This window comes from Hypomesus nipponensis, chromosome 14 (genome assembly GCF_054491055.1).
Source record: "Hypomesus nipponensis isolate SF chromosome 14, ASM5449105v1, whole genome shotgun sequence".
Classification (NCBI taxonomy): Eukaryota; Metazoa; Chordata; class Actinopteri; order Osmeriformes; family Osmeridae; genus Hypomesus; species Hypomesus nipponensis.
In genome coordinates this window covers 17,513,031-17,536,272 of record NC_140374.1, presented here as the reverse complement: position 1 = coordinate 17,536,272, position 23,242 = coordinate 17,513,031, and the positions used below count along the sequence as shown (strand labels likewise).

The window sequence follows — 23,242 nt, the reverse complement described above, 5'->3', positions numbered from 1 at the left end:
AAAACCCACTAGAGGACATTATTTAAAAGGATATAAAAAAAAAAAAAATCTGGGGGAACATGCCCACAGAACCCCCTAGTTTTGCTGGGTCACAGGAAAAATAATAGGTTTTATCTACGGTCTTAGCCCCCCCCCAAAAGTGGGAACCTATATTTGCCCCTGGCCTATACAGAGGGGATATTATATCAGGCTGTTTTTTAACCCAATATAATGTGTACGTACCCCCTCTGTAACTTTTGCTAGAAAAGAGCAGACATCTCCGGTTATCTCAGGTTGTTAATTGTGACCAAAAGAACACAGAAAATAACACATTATGGCAGGACAGACCCTTTGCATGTTAGGGGAGGGGGTACACATTATATAAGGTGAAAAAACGGTCTGATATGTGAATCCCCTCTGTAACTTTTGCTAGAAAAGAGCAGACGTTCCATATTATACCATGGTCTGGGTGAATATTCGATTCTGATTGGCTGCAGGGGTGTTCTCAGGTTGTTAATTGTGACCAAAAGAACACAAAACATAACACACGTGATGGCAGGACAGACCATAGATATACATGTATATATGTCCACCGGACAGACCCTTTGCATGTTAGGGGAAGTGGTACACATATCAGGTGAAAAAACTGCCTGATTTAATGTGTATCCCCTCAATAACTCATATGGTAGACAGGTGAACAAAGCGGTTTATTGGAAAGCCATTTAAACAGAAAACATAAATTTAAACAGAAATCATGTCAAGCCAGGGAGGGACTGGTTAGCAAAGACGGGGCACCCTTGTCAGACCGCAAACGCAGAGAATGGACAAATGGAGGTAGCTTAGATTAAAGGAAGAAAACCTGCATGTGATTTCGAGTCACATAGATAGGCCCATCAGTCTGCCTATGTACGTGATATGGCAATATGGAACTTTAGAAAACACTGTGGATTGATCCACAATACTAAATAAGTCTTTAAACAATTCACAAGTCACCTTAATGTAACAGACAAACGTATTTATGTAGATACTGTACATGAGTAAGCAGCAGTTAAACTCCGCTTCTCCGAGTGCACGCGGTTCTCGAGGTACTCCTTGGAATCTAAACCCATTCTAAAACATAGGCTACACTGACAGATTCCTGCCATTAGAGATGAGAATGGGCAAATGGACATAGCATGTACTGTTCTTGATTCTATTCTCTTACGCTCTTCTGTTGTATACTCAAATTCATTAAGAGGAACAAATATCTATGGGATGGATCCTTGACCCATAGTACTTACATGGCTGTTCTGGTGCAGCTGTAACATGTGGGACTCGATAGCAACCATCAGTTTGGTTTCGAGCTTCATCTGGGACTTAAATCATTCCTGACACAAAACCCAAACTCCTCACAAATTACCGATATGCATTTAGTGCATAATTTGATCCGTTAATCAACTATCAACTTCCGATAAGAAATATTAGCTGGAGCTTTAAAATAATAAGCAAAGAGAAACACAATGGAGAGAAACAAGTTAGGGAGGACATGACACACTGGGGTTTGTAAATGTCTTTACAACACTGGACAGGCACTGGGACAACACAACACAAGGACACATTCAATATTAGGGGAAATGGTTTAATTTTGGAGACAGAGGCAAAGAAACACACCACACATGAACAAACATTTACCAAAAAGGAAAAACAAAAAAAGAACATTGACTCTTCCATCTACACACTCTGCTATGGGAAAACCGAAAGTACTACACAGGTAAAAGCAAAGCCCAAACTGAACAACAAATAATTGATATCTATTAACTAAGACATATCCACAAAAGTTGTCTAAATCCTGTTGGCCTTCTAACCATGTGGACAGCACAATACTAACATGAAACTTACCACGATTTAGAGGATCCCAATCCCCACCAAAATATATCCGAATAAAGAAGTAAGGAACATGTAGAGATCAAGTAAATTAAATAAATCTTTTTTTGTGACAAAACATGCAACCAAAATTTCTTGACACCACCAAAAGGCCAAACTCAAGACCGAGTCAAGGCAAGGCCACATTGAGAGGCCAGACATTTTTTCCAATATAGATTTTTTTCTTTAATTTCCCATATAAAAAGCTCCACTGGTACAAAATACATATGAACAACCAGCTGTAGAAATTGGAAAGCCTGTTTGTCTTTTTTTTTTCAAATCCCACCCAGTTCAAAAAGTTGGTAAACAGAAACTACTGTATGTTTACAGATCACACCAAGATGCACCGACTTTGGCTTTTCTCAAGACAACACAAACATCTATCAAATAATTTGTGGAACATGAACATAGTCATATCAATTATAAGACAAAGAAAATGAGGAAAGAATTTCGACCAAGACGATATCTAGAGATGCAGAGCTACCACACAATTTGTCAAAAAGCACTTCAAAATATGAAAACAAAAAAAGCGGTGATAGAAAACAGAGAAAGAACGGTCTGTGAAGGAAGCCCCCGAAGTGAGAGATTCTACCCTGACCAATGTGTACATTGTGCTTTTATTCAGGTGTTTACTGTAACACTTTGCAATACACTTGTAAAGATGATTAACATTTCATGTTTTGTGCATGCCAAATATCTTAAAGATGTTACAATAAACTGTCAACCAACACTTTAACGAATAATTGTAGTAATATGGCACACAACCTTGGTTTTGGTTGTACAAAGGCTATCTTTATGAACATATAAAGAACTATTACATAACTCCACATTTTACTACATACATTGTCTGTGGCTGTACTGCAAAGTGTTATATCAACTTAGTCCACTCACTAACAAAAAGGTTAGCCTTTCAAAAGATTTGGGTTATTTATTGTGTATCTACATAGGTTTAGCCAATTTGTACAATTCAGTACATCACATCACATTTACCATTAACTCACACACAACACAAAGTAGGGGGAAAACAACATCAGCAGGAGCTAGGAGCTTTCTTGACACTGGCATCAATATAATAAACAATTAGGAACAAAGGAAACTAACTGCAGCAATCTAGTCTCTAAACCAAGGCCTAATAGTTTCTGTGTAGGCAGTTTCTAGACGTATATGGCACTTTGAATATTGTATTGCATTTAGATATAAAACACACCACAAAAAGCACATGCCCATGTAAAAGTAAAACTAGTGGTACCGTAGTAATCTTGGATGCAAACTTTACAAAAGTGAACATTTGTGCTTGTGCCTTTCCTCCAACTAAACCAAGCAAGTTAAAGCTCCGTCAGGTGCTAATCAAAGCTTTAACCTGTACCATTTTGTGACCAAAAAAAGGTGGATTAACGATAACAATTGTGCATTTTGTCTTTTCATTCCTAATCCAATGAGAATACATCAAAACAAACTACAATAAGACCCTGAGTTGACAACTTTTTAGCGCCATCAGGTACACACTTTTTGGGAACCTGTCTGAGGGAGTATAGGGTGGTCATAATGATTAGGACTGTTATATATATCTCTGTAAACTGAAACAGTAATATACCCCAATACGAGTACACAGAGTAAACTGTAAGCGGAAACTGGAATGCTTTTGTAAACCAACACTGTTTCAGCGGATTTAACAGTGTCAACACGTACTGTGAGAGTGTTTCAAAACAAAGATGCATTTCTAGGAAAATCTGTGTGCAAAAAAGGTTCAGTTTATGCGTCTCCTGTATCGACCCTACAACCCGTTTGTGTCATGTCCAAGTGATCTCTCACATTCAGGGGCTCCCAAAAATATTGTTGCACAAGAAAAGTGTTTGTGTGTATGTGTGTGTAATGGAGTGGTAGAATTTGGGCATCAAAACACTGAGTTTGACACATGGGCACTTTTAACAACAAAAATTATAGTCTGTCATCTAGGTTTACAGATATTGTAAATCATTTTCTTTCAATGAGGCATCTATACCAAACAAAACTGAAATATCCATTAATTAAGAGGTTGACAAGAAATTTACAAAATATTCAACAAGACGTACCTTAGGAATTTAACACTAGATTTAACTGTTTTTTTCTTCCTTTCCTTCAAAAATGAATTTGTTAAAAAACCAACAACTGGTGAAACAATATCGCAGAAGTTAAAATAATGAATCCAGAAAATAGTGAAATAAGTATGCAATTACATCACTACCAACGACAAACATTTTTAGTTGAGCTTTTTTTCTCTTTTTTTTTTTTTTAAAGGCTGTGTTGATCGAGCAAACCAGTCCTCTTAAAAAGTGATACAATTAAGATCCCAACATAGATGACATTACAATGTAATCTACAAAAAAACCCAAAGTTTGCCTGGGTTTCCATTACTTGTCGTTAAACTTCTATAGATTCAATGGTATAAAATATAGGTAATCTAAGTGTGCATTTAAACCACAGATTGTCTATTTGTGAATCAGTTCTAAAAAAGTTGACTCATGTAGGTAGTAATTTCCCTAGACGGAGCAAATCTACCTCTTATTGTGCCATCAATATTTTGCAAAAGAAAAAAGGGTAAATACACTAAATAAAAGGTAAATACACTGTATATTTTCTTTAATGAAAAAAAACAAGATACGCTTTTAAACAGCTGCAGGGAAAAACTTTACACTGCCTGCAAAATGTAAAAACCCTTTACAGAGCACTGAGGGGTATTCAGATTAGACTTTCCAAAGTGTGTGTTTGAGAGTGGTCTATAGCATTTGTTTCAGAAGCCAACATATTGCTAATGGCACCAAGTAGCACAGCTGTGTGCCAATCCCTGTATATAACTTTCAAGTGAGCTTTACTGAGAGGTAAAAGAAAGCAACATAAAAAAACTAGCAAATTAGAAATAGGAAAAAAAATCCCACAGGCTTTAAAACAATATTTCAGCATTTTCTAAAAAAAAAAAAAAAGAACACAAAGAAATAAAGTCTCTTAAATGAAATGAGCGCAGGTAAGATTTCACATTGATTTGCTTGACCTCCCCCCTCCCACCCCTCATTTTTATACACGGGAAAAAAAAGTTTACATGCAAAACTCAGGTTGAGCTAAGGTCAAGGGTCAGTGGGTGTGGCCAGGCGAGCTTAGAGAGACATCAGACAGATGGTGGGGATGATGAGGCCAGGAGTTTGGCTTGGCTTTCAACACCATGAGGACATGCTAGGCTAATGATGAGCAAACAGGCATGGAGATTTGTTCTATACGGAAGAAAAAAAAACACAAAAGGAGAGTGGGAGAGAGAAAGAGAGAGAGAGGAGAGAGGAAGTTAGACAGAGCCACGGCACAAGAATCTTTCAACCATGAGGCACAACCAACAAACAATGCCAATCACCACATTGGGACAGTTGGGTATTTTCCCCACACAAAACAATACACAGGTTTTAAGGAAGTGACACCAGATGTATGGTAGAGACTTAGACATGCAAATATACTTGGCACCCAGAGATCCATCAGTAACCAGTCCCTTGTGGGAGACATGGGAGATGGATGGAATGATTGGAAGAATTGTTGTTAATGGTGAAATAGATGTAGCCCAGCTTGACAAAAGACTGAAAGAATGAAAGATGGATTAAAACCAGAAGTAGAGAGAGAAAAGGCATAGATGGAAGAATGGATGAATGTGACCTGTGTGTCCAGACCACAGACACAAGGTCCGGGCTCTGTTAAGATGGTCCTAAGCCCTTTAAATGAATGATCCTTAGTCAACCTGTCTATTTTATACCTAGAGGCAATGAAATGGTATGGAGATAAACCCTGACGCGTGCACCCCTTTCCTCAAATGTCAGGCGTCACTTCCAACACTGGCTCCAGTGATAGTCATAAATAATCATATAAATTACACATTTGATACGACTAAAATTACATGATGAAAACTGAAACGAAGTGTATGTGGAAAAAAAACATGGAAAGAACATTGTAACCATTAAGAGTGGGTGAGTCTCCCCTCCAGTAGTTGAGTGCAGGTTAAGAGTCTCTGTGGTCTTGGCTCGCGGGGTGAACTTACCCTAGCAGTGCTAACATAGGAGCAGGGGAGGGGAGAGACCCCAGGGCTCAGATCAGTAGGGTTTGCTGTCGTTCTTGGAGCGCTTCAGTTGTACTTTCAGCCTCTTCATGCCGATCTGGAAGCCATTCATGGCCTGGATGGCGGCCTGCGCTGACACTGCATTGTCGTAGCTGACGAACCCTGCGAGGGACAGAAGAGACGGATGAGGTCGGATGTTGACGTCGTACTAAACTCCTAACGTCTTCCAACCAAAGTCTCAAGGCAGGTGCAGCATACTTTTTTTGTTTTTGTCCCCCAGTTGCATGGATCAGTGCCTCTGAATAGAATTCCACCCAAAGGAGTGGAAATACTCATTATTAACAGTAAGGAGTAACTAATAACCCACATTATTAGTTACACTCTCACAGGTGTCATCTTTCTGTAGGTGTGTGGCTGAGGCCCCAATGATTGTGGAGCAACATGAAATCTATTTGTGGTATGTTATTTTAGGGCCGAATGCTTAGAGCAGAAGAGGTTAACAGTGGTTAAGTGAAGTCAGCTGGTCTCTCCATGTTAGTATGCCAGAAGCAACAACATACCAAAGCACTTGCTCAAATTGGTCTGTTTGTCGATGAAGACTTTGGCAGAGACCACGTTTCCGAAAGGCATGAACATCTGCAGGACGTCCTGGTCTCCAAACTCCTGGGGAAGGTGGTAGATGAACAGGTTTCCCCCTTCAGGTCCTGGTAGGGAGAAGAGATGCTTTCAAACTGATGAACAGAATGCGAGGGTATTAATTTGTACTTGGCCCGGTGTTCATACCGACATACCCACATCGGGGGGTGGGGGGGTTGTGTGTGCATGAGAGACTCACCCTCCTTCTGGCTCCCGGCAGCGCTCTGCTGCAGCAGGGACTGGCTGTAGAGGGAGGGCAGGGCGGAGGCTGTGTACTGCTGCATCCCTGAGTAGGCCTGGGTCAGGGCGTCCATGGAGCTGGCTGCAGAGCTGTTGCCCATGGAGGCTCCCAGGCCCCCGTTCATGGCTGCCATACCTGTCAGCGGTAGAGGAGGAGGAGGAGAAGGGATTCAACATTCTGTTGAGTCCAGGAAATGGCTAAATATGTGCTGTTGAGATCAATGTACCATTTATTTAATGTGTGGTCTTTAAGGACACGGTAGGGTAAAAAGAGATGGCATGTTAATAACATTTTCTAAGAGGAGTTTGTGAGAGAACGCGTACCGCTGACTGAGCCAGTGAGGGCATTGAGGTTGCTGAGACCCATAGAGGCACCGGTGAGGCTCTGCAGGGTGCCCAGAGATGCCAGGGTGTTCATGGCAGCGCCTGCATTGTGGCCTGCTGTGGTACCAGCTGCTGGGAAGCACATTACACACAACAAGAAACACACACACGACAACAAAAAAGCACACAAGTGACAGGACAGAGCAACACACACAAAAGGAGGAACACAGAGGTTACTACTAAGTATCTGGAACAGCGGTGGGTCTGACATGATTTTTTTGTTGATCTATACGGAGGTACAGTCATCTCAGGTACACAGGGAGAGGTGGCACAAGGCCAAGGCGTAGCCAACACCACTAAACCAAGACGGTGGGGACGAGCCTATATGTACACAGACCAAATGAGAATGAGGGGGCACTTGTGAAAAATGTCATGGGGATGATTAACTCTCATAAAAGTAAATGAGGGATGGCACAGCAGCCTGTGGGGCAAACACTGGATGGGAGGGAGGGGAGGAGTCGGGGGGGGGGGGTGTCGTAGAGTGATGGAGTGGGGGGGGGGCCTGGCTAATAAGGGGAGCCAGACAGCTAAATTACCTGGACTGGCCAGCGCTCCCAGTGCTCCTCCATTGGCTGACAGGGGGTTTGTGGAGGAGGGGCTGCCTGAGCTCTGGGCTGCAGCCGCCGCCGCCGCTAACGTGGCTAGGTTCTGCAGCTGCAGAGGGTTGACACCTGAGGAGCAGGACCAGCAGAGAGACTGGGTATCAGCTGGGGTTGGGGCTTGGAAAACGCTAGACTACGAGTGGTGAAGTGGCTTGGAGGGGGGGGGGGGGGGGAGGGGGTTGGCTCATGCAAAAGTGAATACCGATGTTCGGGGGGCATCGATTCACATTTAGACAATTCCCACATTGCATGCTGACCATTTGTCACCTCGTTATTTGCACACTTCAAAATAAAGTGCCAAACGGCAAAATACGTTTGTATTTTTTACCCAAATTGGTCAACTGTGTATCCCAGAATGGCTGCATAGCCTAATGTACCCATGCGTATCTCATTATTGTGAATGTGATTTTAGTATTTGTTACATTTACGGTGGACGCAAGGCACAGAGCAGCAGATTAAGGAGGGACAGGAAGGGCTGATGTCTGCCCCCCTTCTCTCGGCTCAAGCGTGACCGATAACACGGCTGGGGACAGTGACTCACCCCCTAGCCTCTGCATGCCACTGAAGCTGCCTTGGTTTCCGGTTGAGGTTGCCTGCTGGAGCAACTGTAAGATGGGGAGGAAAAAAATCATTCAAACCCAAGAAGAAGAAGAAAAAAGAGATAAAAACATATTGATCTCCGTGTTGTGTGATTTGTAAGTGTGTTTGTCAACTCACGGCTAGGTACTGTGGCGTGAGTGCTCCCAGCCCAGCCAGGTTGCCCCAGGTGGAGGCGCTGTTGAGCTGTTGCATCTGCTGGGCCAGCTGCTGCTGCAGACGCCTCTGCTCCTTGTCTCTCTGTGTGTCTGCAAACTTAACCACCATAGGCGAGGTGCAGCCCTGTGGGCAAGGGAGGGATGGTTTAACACCCAAAAACGCACGCACACACACACACACATTTGTACTTCAGCATCTCTTATGTAAGGACACAATATCTGTACGGGGCCATTTGGGGAGCAATCATCCCCCCCTCTATGCCCTATAGGGTAGTATTCTATTCTACAGATCTCCGAGTGTAGCATTCATATCCTTTGCTAGCACACACATAGGACACTGCCATGCAGGACTAAGCCAGGCCACATTCCACACAGGGACAAGGGGCAAGGCTAAAAGCAGACGGGTTTTTTTCCCCCCACTTCAGAGATCCAAGAGTCAGGGTCCACACACAAGCAGACAGATGGAAACAAGAGACGTAAAAAAAAAATACGACAGTCAAACAAGGACAAGCTATCGGCAGACGTAAAACTAGGGAAAACGACATTCAACAAACGCGTAGCACCGTAAGATCACTACCTGCCCGCCCGACACAGCTGGTTTATAGGCTAACAGGACAGACGGACATGCAGTGTGTGAGTTTATAGCCATATAGGGGACCAGGCTTGACAGGGAAAATGGCCTCTACACCAGAGGTCTTCAACTCTGGTCCTCAGGGACCCCCTGTCGTGCATGTTTTAGACATTTCTCCCTGCTCCAACACACCTGATTCAAATAAATGGGTCGTTATCTAGTTATGCAGAAGCCTGTTAACGACCATGCATTTGAATCAGGTGTGTTGGAGCAGGGAAACATCTAAATAGTGCAGGACAGGGGGTCCCTGAGGACCAGGATTGAAGACCTCTGCTCGACACCAATAGCACCTCCCATAGCATCAGACAGGGTGAGGGGTGAGGGGCGGGGGAGAGGAAAGGGTGTCACCACTACTGGGGCCTGTTTTATATCAGGCCATCTAGTGATTTGATTCGGTTCCTAATTAGTATTGCTTGGGTGCTTCACAGGGGAGCCTCTGGCCTGCTAGTTGTCACGTTACTCCTGCCCCACTCCCTTAAGACTCTGGACTGAATCTTTTCTCCTACCCCCCTGGAAGGAAACTGGTCCACGTCTCAATAGGCTAGCTAGCTAACACGCATCACGGAAAAGTCTCTCCAAGCCACCATTTAAAACATTTGCAATTACTTTATTGGGAGGGTTTAGGCCATTATTAATAGTCATTTAATTTTGTAGTCTTCTGGTCTAGAGAAGTGATTAACTTCAGATTGCTATTTAAAGCCAAGTGATGCTGTTCATTTGTTTGATTACATTTCAGATGTGAGCTCATCGATATCTAGCCAAGAAGCTTCCTAAATGACTCATGCACTGACAACTAAGCCTTCTGCTCTTAGAGACTTTCTGTCATCTCAACACAAGGGGGCAGCAGAAAGCGGAGAGGGAGCGGGAGCTGGTGGGAGGGGAGGGGAGGGAGAGAAATAGGTGCTAAGGGGTACAGTACCTCCATAGTCTGAGAGTGATGCATGGTTTTGATTGCATTCTGTGCCATAGCCCTGGTAGAAAATGTGACAAACGCACAGCCTGTAGGGGAGGAGGGGGGACAATAGGAAAGGGGAGAGGAGGAGGAGGAGGGAGGGAGGGAGGGACAAAGAAGAAACAAAACAAGACAATAGGTTTGGACAACTCGTTATGAACCCCAAAAAACACATTGTACAAAGAATGGCACTCCCAAGCACACAGGACTGCTCTCACTGGTTAGCACATGGAGAAAGAACACAACAAGGAGAACAGTCAACAACAACAACAACAACAACAACAACAACATGAGCAACATAACAGTAACAGTGACTGACCGATTAGACCAAATAACCAGAGAAGCTGTGGTGAGCCCTGGGTAGCAGTAGTAAATGAGGTGGGTCTAACTGGGTGGGACATGAAATGCGCTTCAGAACGCAACCCACAGACATAAACGTTGAAAGGCTATGGATGGAACTCTGATCACATCGTGTATCAATTGTGTCCATATGGTTTTGATATTGTACTGCTTTAACAGCTAAGTTCTGGGGATGTTATCATTTGAAATGTTTTGCTCATTTGAAAGCGTGTAGCGTTGGCCTCGAGCGCCAGTGCTGTTATGGCGTCTTATGCGGCACAGATAGGGAGTTGCGGCAGTGTGCTAATTCTAGCCTTTGTGGAGCATGTTGAGAAAGGGGGGGGGGGGGGTGGTGGAAGGGGCGGTACTGAGGAGAAGAGCTGTGTCGCTGCCACCATCTCTGCTGCCGCGGCCTGCCTGCCAGCTGAGCCCACACAACACCAGCAGCCAGGGGTTGCCAGGGCAACGGCCCATTGTTCCGGGCGGCGAGCAGAATACCTCCTCCCCGTTGCCCCCCCCCCCCCCCAAACCGGGCAGGAGAGGTAGGAGGAGGTGAGTGACAAAGTGACGCCACGATGAGGGGGTGGAATTGGAGAGTGGGCGCCCAATAGGAGGGTGAATAGTGCTTGAATGTGTGTGTGTGGGGGGGGGTAGAGTAGTCGAGGATCGAAATAACCATGTAGTGGGTGGGCCTGATATACCAGGATAACGCAGTGAGTGGTGCTGAAGTAGTGTGTGTAGACAGGCACACCCACCTCTGCTCAGGCCGTCAGGTCCTCGGAGGATCCGGCACTCCTCGATCTGTCCGAAGGCTGAGAACATCATCCTGACCTCGTTCTCGCCATACTTCTTTGACACCATTCCAATGAAGAGTTTTCTGTCCTCCACCGCTAAGTAAACAGATTGATAGTTGGGTTGAGTGACAGCAGAATAGCAGAGGGTCTGGATACGCAAGTAGGTAGCTGTATCTAACACAAAAACCTGCCACCCCCCCCCCCCTCATCTAATTCAATCTCTCACTTTGAGATTCTGTCACATTTTCTGCCTCACACTTGACGTCGGCTCATGTCTGTGGAGCGCTAACTGCCTGATCTCCGTCCCCCCCCCGTATCACCCCGTCCCCCAATCTCCACTTCCCTGGACCGATGACTGCTTTATCATCCACTTATGCCATCGCCAGCTCCTCAGGACCTGCTGTCCTTCTCTCCAATTCCCGCCCTCCAAAGCCCTTAATCCTCCTAACCCCTGACACCATATAGAAATTGTGTGTGTTGCTGCACATTTCAAGGGCCTCGCTGCCTTGGCCATCATCTAGGAGCTTGAAATAGAGACATCATCCCAGTTCTATAGCCCGTGCAAATCCCCATTTGTCTTGCAGGAGCGATGTCACCCTTTCCCGAGTCATTTTATGGTAGTCGTCAGCCATGTCCTCCCACTCAACGCTTTCTTTCAGACACTTCTGCTCCCCATGACCTGCCCGCCCGTTATTTAGCAATAATGTCACCCACCATTTGTTTTCTCGCTGTCTGCAGGCTTCATCTGGATGGGATGATGCATCTGGAAAACAGGGAGAGGGGGCGGGGTTAACATCAGGCCACTTCTCATCGTCGACGTCGAAGACGTACAACTAGCTTTGCTTTTCCTGCTGCCCCGCCTCCTGTTACAAGCACAGCTCTCTGGGAGTAGCAACCCCCAACCATCTCCCTCCATCCATTTCTTCCTGCTCGTAAGCCACCCCTGCCCACCCTCTATTGGGTCTAGTTGCTCCCTCCATCACACTACTTGGTTAACAGTAAGCCATGTCCACAAGCAAAAGGGGTTTCAAATCCCTTCTCGGATCCAATTTCACTCTTTTTCCTCCTCCGGATGGGTGGAGTATGGCCTTTTGATAGCAGCTATTGATTCTTCTTGTCAATATACCTCATCGCTCCAGCATCCAAACACAGATAACACAAACCAGCTGTCTTGCTTTACTGTGTGCACTGGTGGGGTGTTTTTGATTATAACAGAGTATTTTTCCTTTGATGCATATTGTATTAGCCCAGACAGGCAAAGCGAGAGAGGGCAGAAAAAGCACAGAAAAAAAAAAAAAAAAATCCACCTGATTCAGTATGACAATTCTCCACCTCAAGCTAATTTCCCCTGGCACTTCCTCCATGTTCCCTGATAGGTGAAAGTGGATCCACAGCAGGGGCTGCTGGTTTAGCCATCTTCCCCTACCATTTCAGGTAGGAAATCAGAGAGGAAATGGAGGTAATATATATATACCCAGGTATCTGGGAAGGCTGCCGTTATGAAATGCTGAAATATCAAATACTTTTCTTGAAACGGACCGAGAAGAAACAGACAGATGGCCAGCTCTGTTTGGGGACTGGCATCCATGGCGAGGGCGGGAAAGAGGCACAGACGGAGTAGAGAGAGCGACGGGGACGCAAGCTTTTTCCACTGACGCCGCAACCCGTGGAGCTATACTCATTGCCAGGGAGGCAGCATGACTGGGCAAGGTCTGCGAGGTAGCCATCAAAAGACAATGTATTAAATTGCCTGATGATATTCCGTAATGTTCTAAAATGCTCAATCGTTGGTCACAAGGGTTCAATATTTACCAGCAACCTACACTCCATTTTCTCAATTTCCAATAGACTCGTCTATTGATTTTATTGATTGGAAGGAGAGTAATTTGGAGTGTGCTAAGGGGGAATCGGTTTTGTGAAGGTTTAACAAGCAATTGCACTTGTTCCAGTTGACTGGACTTTAATCTCTCCATGATAAATCAGGTGAGGAATTAGGAGACCCTCTCTGTCCCGCCCTCTCTGTCCCTCAGCACACACAAGCACACACTTTGTTTTTGGGAGCGATAGACTTTGCGCTCCTCCCCTTTCCCACTAAAGATGAAAAAAAAAAAAACATATATACAAATGTAGATGTGCATCCATGATTCATGAGGACAAGCATGAATAATTTGTTCCACTTTACGACTCTAGGTACTGGGCTTCGGTGACTAACCTCCCTGGCAGCGAAGCACTCTTCACCTGACCCGCCTCAGCGTGTTTTTAGCTCTGGCCATGGGAGAGTGGCTATCGCTGAATTGACACTGCTGGTTTTAGGTCAGTCTTGATGGTGTCAGGCATTGTGGCTGGGAGTGCGTCTATTAAAACCTCAGCCACACAGGAGTACTGTGGGGGCTGAAGCCGCTAAAGGCGGACAGGTCCAGAGCCGATGCTTACTCACCCCACTTAAGGTCTTTATGTTGTGCAGTGCATTCTGGGCCTCCAGTGCAGCTTTTCTTGTATAAAACGTTACAAAACAGCATCCTGTAGAGAGAAAGATATACAAAGAGAGAGAGAGAGAGGCAAAAAGTGTGAGAGAGAAAGAGAGAAGAGAAAGAGAATGAGGGTTGGGGAGAGATAAAGGGAATTAGGTATAAAGCACGAGTGTTCTTAAGAAGAATAACAAGAGCATATCCGCCGTACAAGGGTGGAAGAAACTAATGGGTGACCGCATGTAGGTCTACCATCCATTGTCACATGTTTGGAACATGTGACATGGTATTCTTAGCGACTGTTAGCCTAGATCGTGTGCTAGAGGGAACACAAGTAGTGGCTTGCAGCAACACACTGGGAGCAGATAACGAGGTGGGTGAGGAGGACCGTGGCTGACAGTGCTGCCAAACGGATCGGGGGAGACCAAGGGTCCGACTGTCAGGTCCACTGATGTGCGCTGGAGAGCTCAGAGCAGGACCGGGCCTCTAGGGCTTGTCAGGCCACTGCACCCTGCACACAGGCAGAGTGAAAGTGGATGGGGCTTACATATGTGGAAAAACACAAATGTGCACATATACTCTGTGTGTTTTCAATTTCCGTGTGTGTGTGTGTGTGTGTGAGTGTGAGTGTGAGTGAGAGAGAGTGAGAGAGAGTGAGAGAGAGTGAGAGAGAGTGAGAGAGAGTGAGAGAGAGTGAGAGAGAGTGAGAGAGAGAGAGGAAGAGAACAAGCAGAAGGGGGAAACTGTTGGGGGAGGGGAGAGAGAGAAATAGTCAGAGAGACAAAGAGAGAGAGAGAAAAAAAAGCCTCTCATCCTTCCGTCCCAGCAGACCGCCAGTGGCGTTCCAGCCTGTCAGTTTCGCAGGGTTGGGGAAGTGGAGCACTGCAGCGTCTCTGACCTACATAGTGTGTATTATGCCGTTACTGGAGCTCCCAAGCCATGGGGAAAGCTGGTGAACTTTAATATGCATCCAGCTCTTCTCTTGCTCCTCCTCTTCTCTCACAGCTAGCCTAGCTGTCTCTCCTTCTCCTGCCATTTTTCTGGCTTTAACCTAGTTAAATAAGGCCACCAGTGACATAAATATGGTCATGGGGCTTAAGGATCCTATGATAATATATCTAACGGTTCCAAAATAGATAGGGGCCATGTGGCGAACAAACTAGCTAAAATGGGAAGTGGGATTAAAGCAAATACAAACAGATGAGTCAAACAAAAGCAAGATGGATGACATAAGAATGGGGCTTGAGAGGCAGTATTACAAGAGAGGGGTTAGGCAGAGGGTGTCAGAAAGCTTGCCTCTACTACAACTCTCTACTCTTCTCAGCAGGGGTAGGGGATACTGGTCCACTGCCCCAGGCCATGGTAAAGGGGAGACAGAGAGGGGGGGGGGTGTTGGGGGAAAAAAATATATTAAAAAATAGGCTATACACAGGAGAAGACCGGAGACTGGGGGAGGAGGAGAGGAGACAAGGAGAGAAAAGAGGGACCAGGAAGACGGAAGAAGGGGGCAGGAGAGGGGGGGCTCCCCTCCTGCAAACCAATTCACCTCACAGGCGGGGCAAGCCAAAGGGCCGCTGTGATCAAGCCAGATTATCTATGGTGAATACATTATCATGGCATTAACATGTCAATGGGCCATCACAGCTGACACTCACGCCTAGGAGCCGGGCAGGGATCTTGGCTGAAAAGAGAGGGCTTTGAACTATTCAGCCTCTCTCTCACAAACTCACAATGTCTGCTGTATGCACCACATAAGCAACCCCCCTATCCTGATCAAATCTGTTCACCTTTTCAAAAACACATACAAAAGGTACTTGGACATCCATTCTGTGGTAGAAATCGCACAGGTTTTATGTTTGACGCAAATAATCGCAAATGTAACAAAGGGGAAATCCCATCTCTCGTTCGATTGACAGGCTCTTCCCTTGTTAAAAGCAACGCAGCGCTGTCAGCATCAGCGTGGAGGAGGTGGGGCTCTACAGCCTACCTGACCAAATCCCAGTGACAACTCCCAAGCCTGCAGCTGGCAGATTAGGCTAGTTTTCCGTCTCTCTCGGTCTTTTTCCCAGCTCTGTGAACTGGCACGACTTGATAGGCTCCAGACGCTAAACCCCAACATCAAAGCAGGGTTCCACACCAACACCCCCAAAAAGTAGATTAGGCCTCTTACCCGTATAGAATCACATTGGGATTCGGAGAATATATATTTTCAAAATGTATGGTAAACTACTTGCACGTTATTGCCAAAGCTCACCTTATTCACCTGACCTGCAGTTAGTTCCAGAATACCGATTTATTTTTAGTGACACTTGCACACCACTGCTCAGACTGCGGGATTCCACTTCACCGTCTCCTCTAATTACAAATTAAATGGAACTGCTCGACGTGAGCTCTCCTTCTAAAAAGGTGAGTAAATCGATGGATACTTTTGTGGGAAAATTGCATACAAACGTCACTGCTTTGCTCATTCTCTCGCCCTCTTCTTCACCGTGTCATTTTTAAACAGCGTGGGTGGAGAGAACACATGTTTATAGTACAACTCTGCACAACTCCGAAAATATGACAGACTATTCTATTAACTTTAATGTAACGTAGTAGAGCATGTACGATACAATCTCAACTCTATATTGTAGGACACAAACAGCCTTCCTGTGCAATACCCGGGAGGGATTTTAGCAACAGCGAAGGATGCGGGTTATGGTGGCAGTGTGTATGTGTGTTGACAGCTCCTGTCCAGCCGTACCTTTGCTCTGAGCGGGTGTCTGGGTGCGGTCCCGGAGGATGTTGATCTGGTGAACAGCACCGTACGGCTCAAACAGCTCCTTCAGCTCCGTTTCCGTCCAGGAGCGCGGGATCTGCCCCACGAACATCTTGATGGAGTCCGGGTCGGGCTGGTCCAGTTGTTCCAGCGACCCGTTCATCTTGCTACCGTTGCCGTTGCTGAGATCAACAAGAGGGGAAAAATTGTTGGTTTCTCACTTCCAACAAGATACTCTCATTCATAGTCAGCACTTGATGATGCATTAATCCAGTCAACTGGACGAGTCGTGTTCCCAGCATTGATCCTTGGGGTCCAACAACATGTTGTATATATACAAATGGCCTACTCTTTTTCAGAAAGGTTGGAACTGCCTCAGTTCAGCTTGTCCTGAAAGACCAATGTATTATACAACATCAAGGAGTAGTAGTACCACATAATCACAAATAGCCGCAAACCAGAAAACACACAAAGCATATTTTAAAGTTTGAACCGAGTGAATGCCAGACCTGTCCATGAAACCGAGACCGGAGTGCTTTTGACTCCATTGACATGTAGGTCCTAGGAGGGGTGAATGGCTAACCCCAGGCTTGGCTAACCCCCTCTCAATGGGAGAGAGTAGTGGAGATCAGCATTCTCGGAGTGATTAAGGCTTAGGTGACCGAGGGAACATCAGCAGCCCACTACACACAGCAAACAGAACTCACACACCAACTACACCATCCAGGGAACAGAGCTGAAGCATCCAGCCCTCCCAGGTAGAGAGATTGCTGAAGGGAATGTACCAATCCCTGCACAGCACACACTGCCCCCAGGAAAGCCAAGGCTGAGTGATGGCCTGGGGGACTGCTGGTGTGATAACAGCTGGCACAGCAACCATATCTGACAACTTATAATGGGATGGTAAGCCGGAAGGGAGACAAGACAGTAAGATGGAAGAATGAGGCAGATATTTTGTCATACAGACCTCTGGACGCGAGCCATCCATCGCTTACAAAAAGAGCCCAAACGCTCGGCAGAGACACCAAACTCCTTGAAGGACTTAAAGGACATTCTGGAAAGTCCTTCAGCAACCCTCTCCTTAGATAGAATGAACGCTCTCCTTAAAAACAAACCCCCAAAACGTTTTTCAATAGCACAGCCTTTCTACAACAAACAATGCATTTCGAAAGCCAGTTTGAGAACTGCAGTAAATAAATAAAAATCCAGTTATCCAGTTTCTCAAAAGGGGCAACAGCCCCTGCCCTTGACACCGATACAAAACCTGTAACCACGACAGGGCCACATTAAATCTGCAAACCACTCCTAATTAGGTGCTAACAGACAGGGGTGATTGCGGAGCGTCTTCTCCTGAGGCGCTTTGGCGATGGTACAGGGAGTAACCTACAGCTTCCCCGCCACAGCAGGGTAACAATTGCATATTGTTCCCTTGCTGCACAACACTATTCACCGACCTCTCTACAATACAATGGGCTGAGTCAGAGGGATGCTCCGGCATACATGGAGCGCTAAGCCTACAAGAGCCATGGGCATTGTGGTGTGTGACACCATTTAGACGGCTCACGGACGCCATTTTGCTGAGCCCTATCTTCACTCGATTAAACGGCTCCGCACAGAACCTTCGATCCATGGTGGTAACTCCCTCGTCTGAGCTGTCCCCGAATGTTCTTTAAGGCGCTCCTCGGTAAAAGATCAACAGATCGAGGCTTCCTAGGGGCCAGTGCTGGAAGGCATTTGCTGAGCCACCAGAGGCAGCCTCGTGACGTGGCAGCAGGTGATCGGGGTCCAAGACGCCCTGAAGCAGCTGACAGGTCACTTGGAGCAGCGACAGTTGCATACCTGCTGTTGAACTTCCCATAAAATTAGGTGATTTATCTGGACCATGTGTTTTCTCGTTTGACTTGACCGAAGCAGCATGTATGCTAACACATTCTCTGGGCCCTCATTTGATAGTCACCATATTGGCGTTGATATTCTAAATGAACCAGTGATGCCAGCAGTCTACTTAAAATGATTCATTTAACAATAAAGAATGGAATCTCGGTGTGTCTCAATTCACTTGCGAAACAGGCACTTAATAGTTGAAAATTGTCCGGTGTCTCACTCACCACCAATGGACATGCAGTGCAGCGTTGTTTGGAGGAGCCGTTTGCGACACATAAATAGGCCTATAAATATTACAACGCAATTGCCGCCATGTCTAGTGGTGGAACGATGGATCTCACAAGCTGAGATCCGGGCACTGCACTAACATTTGCCGCCAAAGGGTATCGCACTAGTGTCTGCACCGCACTATAAAGTTAAATGAATTCAGAAGATTCCATAACACAAAACAGAGGCACTGCACCAGTCCAACTATAAAAGGCAGGAATCTTTGTGTCTGCTCTTCCAAACAACTGTAAGTTGTTTGGAAGTTCAAGACAAATAAATACAACCGTCTTTGCCACCATGTTGAGCTATACAAGCGCTCACTGCCAATGGGCACTGCACTAGCATTTGTTGCCAAAACTGCTTATCAGAATCACCAATTTGACTCCCATACACACACTGCACTGCTTTATTTGGGTGGGTTGGGTGTTTTTTGCAAGTTTACAGGTTGTTCCTGAGGAAAGAGGAAGGTCAGTCAAGCAAAGCAGGCGTTTACTGGTAATACTCTAAATAGAAGGCCTAGCCTTTTTTTCCAAGAAACGCAGTATTTGCTGTTCATAAGCCAGTGCATACGGCTTATAACAGTACGGCGACTCAAGATTACATTTACTTTTAGTCATTTTAGCAGACGCTCTTATCCAGAGCGTCTTACAGTAAGTACAGGGACATTCTCCGTAGGGTGAAGTGCCTTGCCCAAGGACACAACGTCATTTGGCACGGCAGGGAATCGATCCGGCAACTTTCTGATTACAAGCCCAACTCCCTCACCGCTCAGCTATCATTGATATCTCTGATAGCTGTCAACCACTTAAAGGATCTTTTTCAGTCTCTTATGCTACCTTGGCTTATCCTACATAAAAAGCCCTGGAAGGCAGGGCCGGGTACTGGTTGACTGTCATGTTGGATGATTTATCATCACTGCCTGAGAATAGAAATACCAGGCCAGGCCTGCAAATGCTGGTCTCAGAGTCAGCCAGAGACAGGAGTACTCCTTACACAAAGGCTGGGACAACTCTCACTACAACTATAGAAGAACAGCTGGCTTCCGGTGGGGTGAGGATGCCAGTATGCACGTGTGAGAAGAGGGATAGAATATACTGTAGATGTGTGAATATGTATGTGTTTGACATGTGTACGTGTGCACCTGTAGTTACAGTTCCGGAAAACAAAGACAACATTAGAAGATCAAAACACCTCAGCCAAGTCAGACATACAATCAGTTTGGTGTTGCCCAACTTCCACATGAGTAGGTGGGCCATAATCAGGGTTATGACGAGGGACCATTAAGACATTTTCCTCCCAACACTGGCTCCAACTCGGCTAAATATGGTCTCATCTCATTGTTCAGTTTCCCCTAATGAAGACAGACATGTCGAATCAGCCTTTAAATGGGCTCATGTTAACAGACAGCAAGCATCTGATGACAATGCCCGCCCCATTAGCCCCATGATCACTAGTGTCCCTGGTGGTTTTGGATGAGGTGGCTAAGAAAAGTGTGAAAGAACACTCAAATATACAGATTAGAGAGACAACTGAATCAAGCCTGGTCCCACTTTGCCAAACAAATGCAAATCCTTAGGTAAGGCCCGCTGGCAGGAGAAACCATAGTTACAGGCTGAGCTCTTACAGGACTTGATACAAGTGTAGTTTTAAGACAAATATTAGGCACGTCTTAACAGATCGCCTTTCCTTGTTCCATAGCCATCCAAATAGTTCAAGGCCCCTGCCTTTAAGTAAGTAAGTAAGACTTTATTTATATAGCACATTTCATACAAGAATTGTAGCTCAAGGTGCTTTACATAAAATCAATAATACAAGTGATAAAAGTAATAATTAAAATAGCAACAATAATATAACTAATAAAAGTAGTAAAACCCTTCTGAGATAAAAATGACTTAAATGCTTCGGTAAAAAAGGTAGGTTTTAAGCTGTCTTTAAAAAATGTCTAGCGTGTTTGCTTCCCTAATATTTATGGGTAATTTGTTCCATAGTTTTGGGCCCTAATTAGCAAAGGCCGAATCACCAAAAGCGGCATCACTCCAGCGAGTGAGTGTTAAAACTGTCCGTCTTATGACAGGCAATTTTCTGACTCAATCCCCCCCAAAAAAGGGAAAGGTCACCAAGGCCCATATCCACCCTTTCTCACCTATCTCACACTGCTACACATTCTCTGACCTGGCCACCTGAACACTACTGCCTGTGTACTACGCTGCCAGCTGACTCTAGTCAATATGGAAAGCAAACTGCATAAAAACCTATGGTCATGTGCATGCTGTCCACAACAGTTTATAAGGCAAATCATGTGATCAACTCGATGCTTTCCATTTTCTAGACCAACATTACAATCCATAAGCAGGCTGTTTTATAGGCCACTTATTTACGAAAAGACACACCCTTATGCAAAACAGACAATTTTATACACAAGCTAAAGAATACATTAGAACTTGACCCAAAATAAAACATGTTCATTACAGTTGACTGGGCTAATAATGGCTATGATTATACACAATCTGACCACACAAACTTGTAGCGTTGAATAGATATATTCAGTAGTTTGGGTACTGGCTTGTATTGGCCAGTGTGAATTTGGTCCGGACCAGACCATTTCTAACTAAAACAGGGCCAGGGTACTGCCTGCCACACTAGCAGCAGCAGTGGAACAGGTGACAGGACAGATCAGAGCCCTTCTGTTCCAGCCCACAACATCTGTCTGCATGGCATTCTACCACCACCATCATCATCACTGACACACTTATGAGTGGAGAGAACAGCTGGCTCTCGCTGCCCCAGGACCCAGAGCCAAGAGGCCACACTTTGCCCAGATCAACAGCTCCCTGTCCACAACAAAAGGATCACACGAAGCTTAGTCCACATATCTTCATGTCAGACTTTCATCCCTGAAGCACACCACTGTATGTACTTTAAGGTATCCATCACACTGCTCAGTTAGGTAAGATGTTATACCTTCATGTTTAAAGCCAGAACGTAGGGGTTTCTTTCAACACCCAAGGCTAACCAATACCTAGCTTTGGCTGATCACTTTTGCCTCTCAAGTTGTCAATTACTCACACGATCATCGCTGAACTTTAGAGTTCACACACGCTAGGTTCGAAGATATCCCTAGGCTAGATAAGGAAGTTGCTGTCTCTGAACGGTGACATACTTTTGCATGTTGTACATGTTGGAATGAAATACACTATCTTAAAGTACTCTAATGGCAACAGTCCTGGGTTGAAGGGAAATGAAAGTAGTACAGTAAGCGGTGTTTGTTAAAAGGCGACTAATGATCCCCATTTAATAAACCTATTTCACGGCATAAAAACGCTCAAAGCATGGTAAAAACATGAAAATCTATCCGACACTTGACATGACCGAGACCATTTTGTAAGATTATTGAGTGAACTCTGAATCGCAAATGTCTTCTCGCGTGCACGTCGTTACTATGAGTATCCTATAAAATCACAACGTTGTATTATAGGCTGTTAACCTTGCAAGCCATCTGGCGATCTGATCGTGTAAAGAATATGCACAAAAGAATTTCTAAGCTTTGGCTGGCTTGTTATCGCTCATATTCTGTGCACTGTCACAAGATTTCCATTACATTGCTCAATAATGCACCACGTGTGTTCTGCAACGAGCTAGCACCCTCACAGAACCTCCATTACGGGAAATCGATGCGAAAACTGGCTAGCTTGATATAGCTTGGTAGCTACAGACAGTCAAAGTAGACAGTAGACAAATGCAAGCTAGTATATTGCTAACTACTTACACACATAGTTTTAAGAAACGTCTCGTTATAAGTAGCCTAGGTCAACACATTTTCAACTCGCTAGAAGCTAGTCCTTGTTACGATTTGTGTTTGATACGTAGATAGCATTGGAAAGCTAGTAGCTTGCTAGCTAGCGAATGCCTTTTGAGCCATTTTCTATCATCACCTACCCGCTGTTCAAAACCCCGTTGGTATTTTGTAGACTCGTTCTGCTCCAGCGGCATTAAAAAGGGCGGTTGCCGCGTACGCACGATTCTCTCCCGCTCAGTAAACTAAACAATACCTTATTTACAAAGAGCAACTTCTGGACCGGGTTACTGTATGGCACTTCCAAAGAAGGCTTGAATCTTGTGTCGCTACAATGTGCAAGTGTGAAAGTACAACGTGTTAACTCCGGAAGCAAACGCCACTTGACTTGCCTCTCACAAACCAAGATCTAAATTATTTTCCTCCCCGAACGATAGCCTTTATGTTTAAAGGCAACCTTGATGGGCCATACCACTAAACGAAACTTCACGCGGGCGTATCCAAAATACAAACCATTTGCAATTAAACTACTCCTGACAAATGCAATACCTATCTAGCTACTTTCACATAGGACTTTAGCACCCAAATACTTACACTGAATCGCTTGAACTCATCAACCGGCTTTCAATCATCCTATCCGGAAGAAAATCAAGATTATATGCCGAAGTCATGTTCGCAGTTCAAGATACACTCAACAATGAAAGTCGATTGCTAGATTCAACTCTTGCGCGACCACGAGACGGCGCGGGACAGGTGCTGGAGGGGGGGCTTCTCAGTAGTGCTCGCGGG

General features: G+C 45.2%; 1 protein-coding gene across 5 annotated transcripts; it reads right to left on the bottom strand.

Annotated features, from left to right (window-relative positions):
* Nucleotides 1-1,581: 1,581 nt before the first annotated feature.
* On the bottom strand, nt 1,582-23,242 carry LOC146258903 (CUGBP Elav-like family member 2). Of its 5 annotated transcripts, none has more exons than XM_084671665.1 (14): nt 23,048-23,242; nt 16,495-16,691; nt 13,721-13,803; nt 11,998-12,046; nt 11,245-11,379; nt 10,118-10,197; nt 8,530-8,691; nt 8,354-8,417; nt 7,747-7,881; nt 7,151-7,282; nt 6,786-6,962; nt 6,511-6,654; nt 5,933-6,112; nt 1,582-5,126 (listed from the first exon to the last, which is right to left on the bottom strand). In XM_084671665.1, the coding sequence occupies exons 1-13, from the start codon at nt 23,122-23,124 to the stop codon at nt 5,985-5,987; spliced, it is 1,563 nt and encodes a 520-aa protein (XP_084527791.1). In that variant the 5' UTR covers nt 23,125-23,242; the 3' UTR covers nt 1,582-5,126; nt 5,933-5,984. The 5 variants fall into 5 exon arrangements, with proteins under 5 accessions (XP_084527791.1, XP_084527792.1, XP_084527794.1 ...); XM_084671666.1 differs by having other exon boundaries at nt 7,151-7,279; nt 23,048-23,241; XM_084671668.1 differs by lacking the exon at nt 23,048-23,242 and adding an exon at nt 22,597-22,841.

Bases quoted from the DNA above. Each gene is read 5' to 3' on its own strand.
- LOC146258903 (XM_084671665.1), bottom strand. From the start codon at position 23,124: ATGACTTCGGCATATAATCTTGATTTTCTTCCGGATAGGATGATTGAA. The intron at 13,804-16,494 runs GTACGGCTGGAC...TTCTCTCTACAG, and splicing joins GACACCCGCTCAGAGCAAAG to GATGCTGTTTTGTAACGTTT. The intron at 6,963-7,150 runs GTACGCGTTCTC...TACCGCTGACAG, and splicing joins CCTCACTGGCTCAGTCAGCG to GTATGGCAGCCATGAACGGG.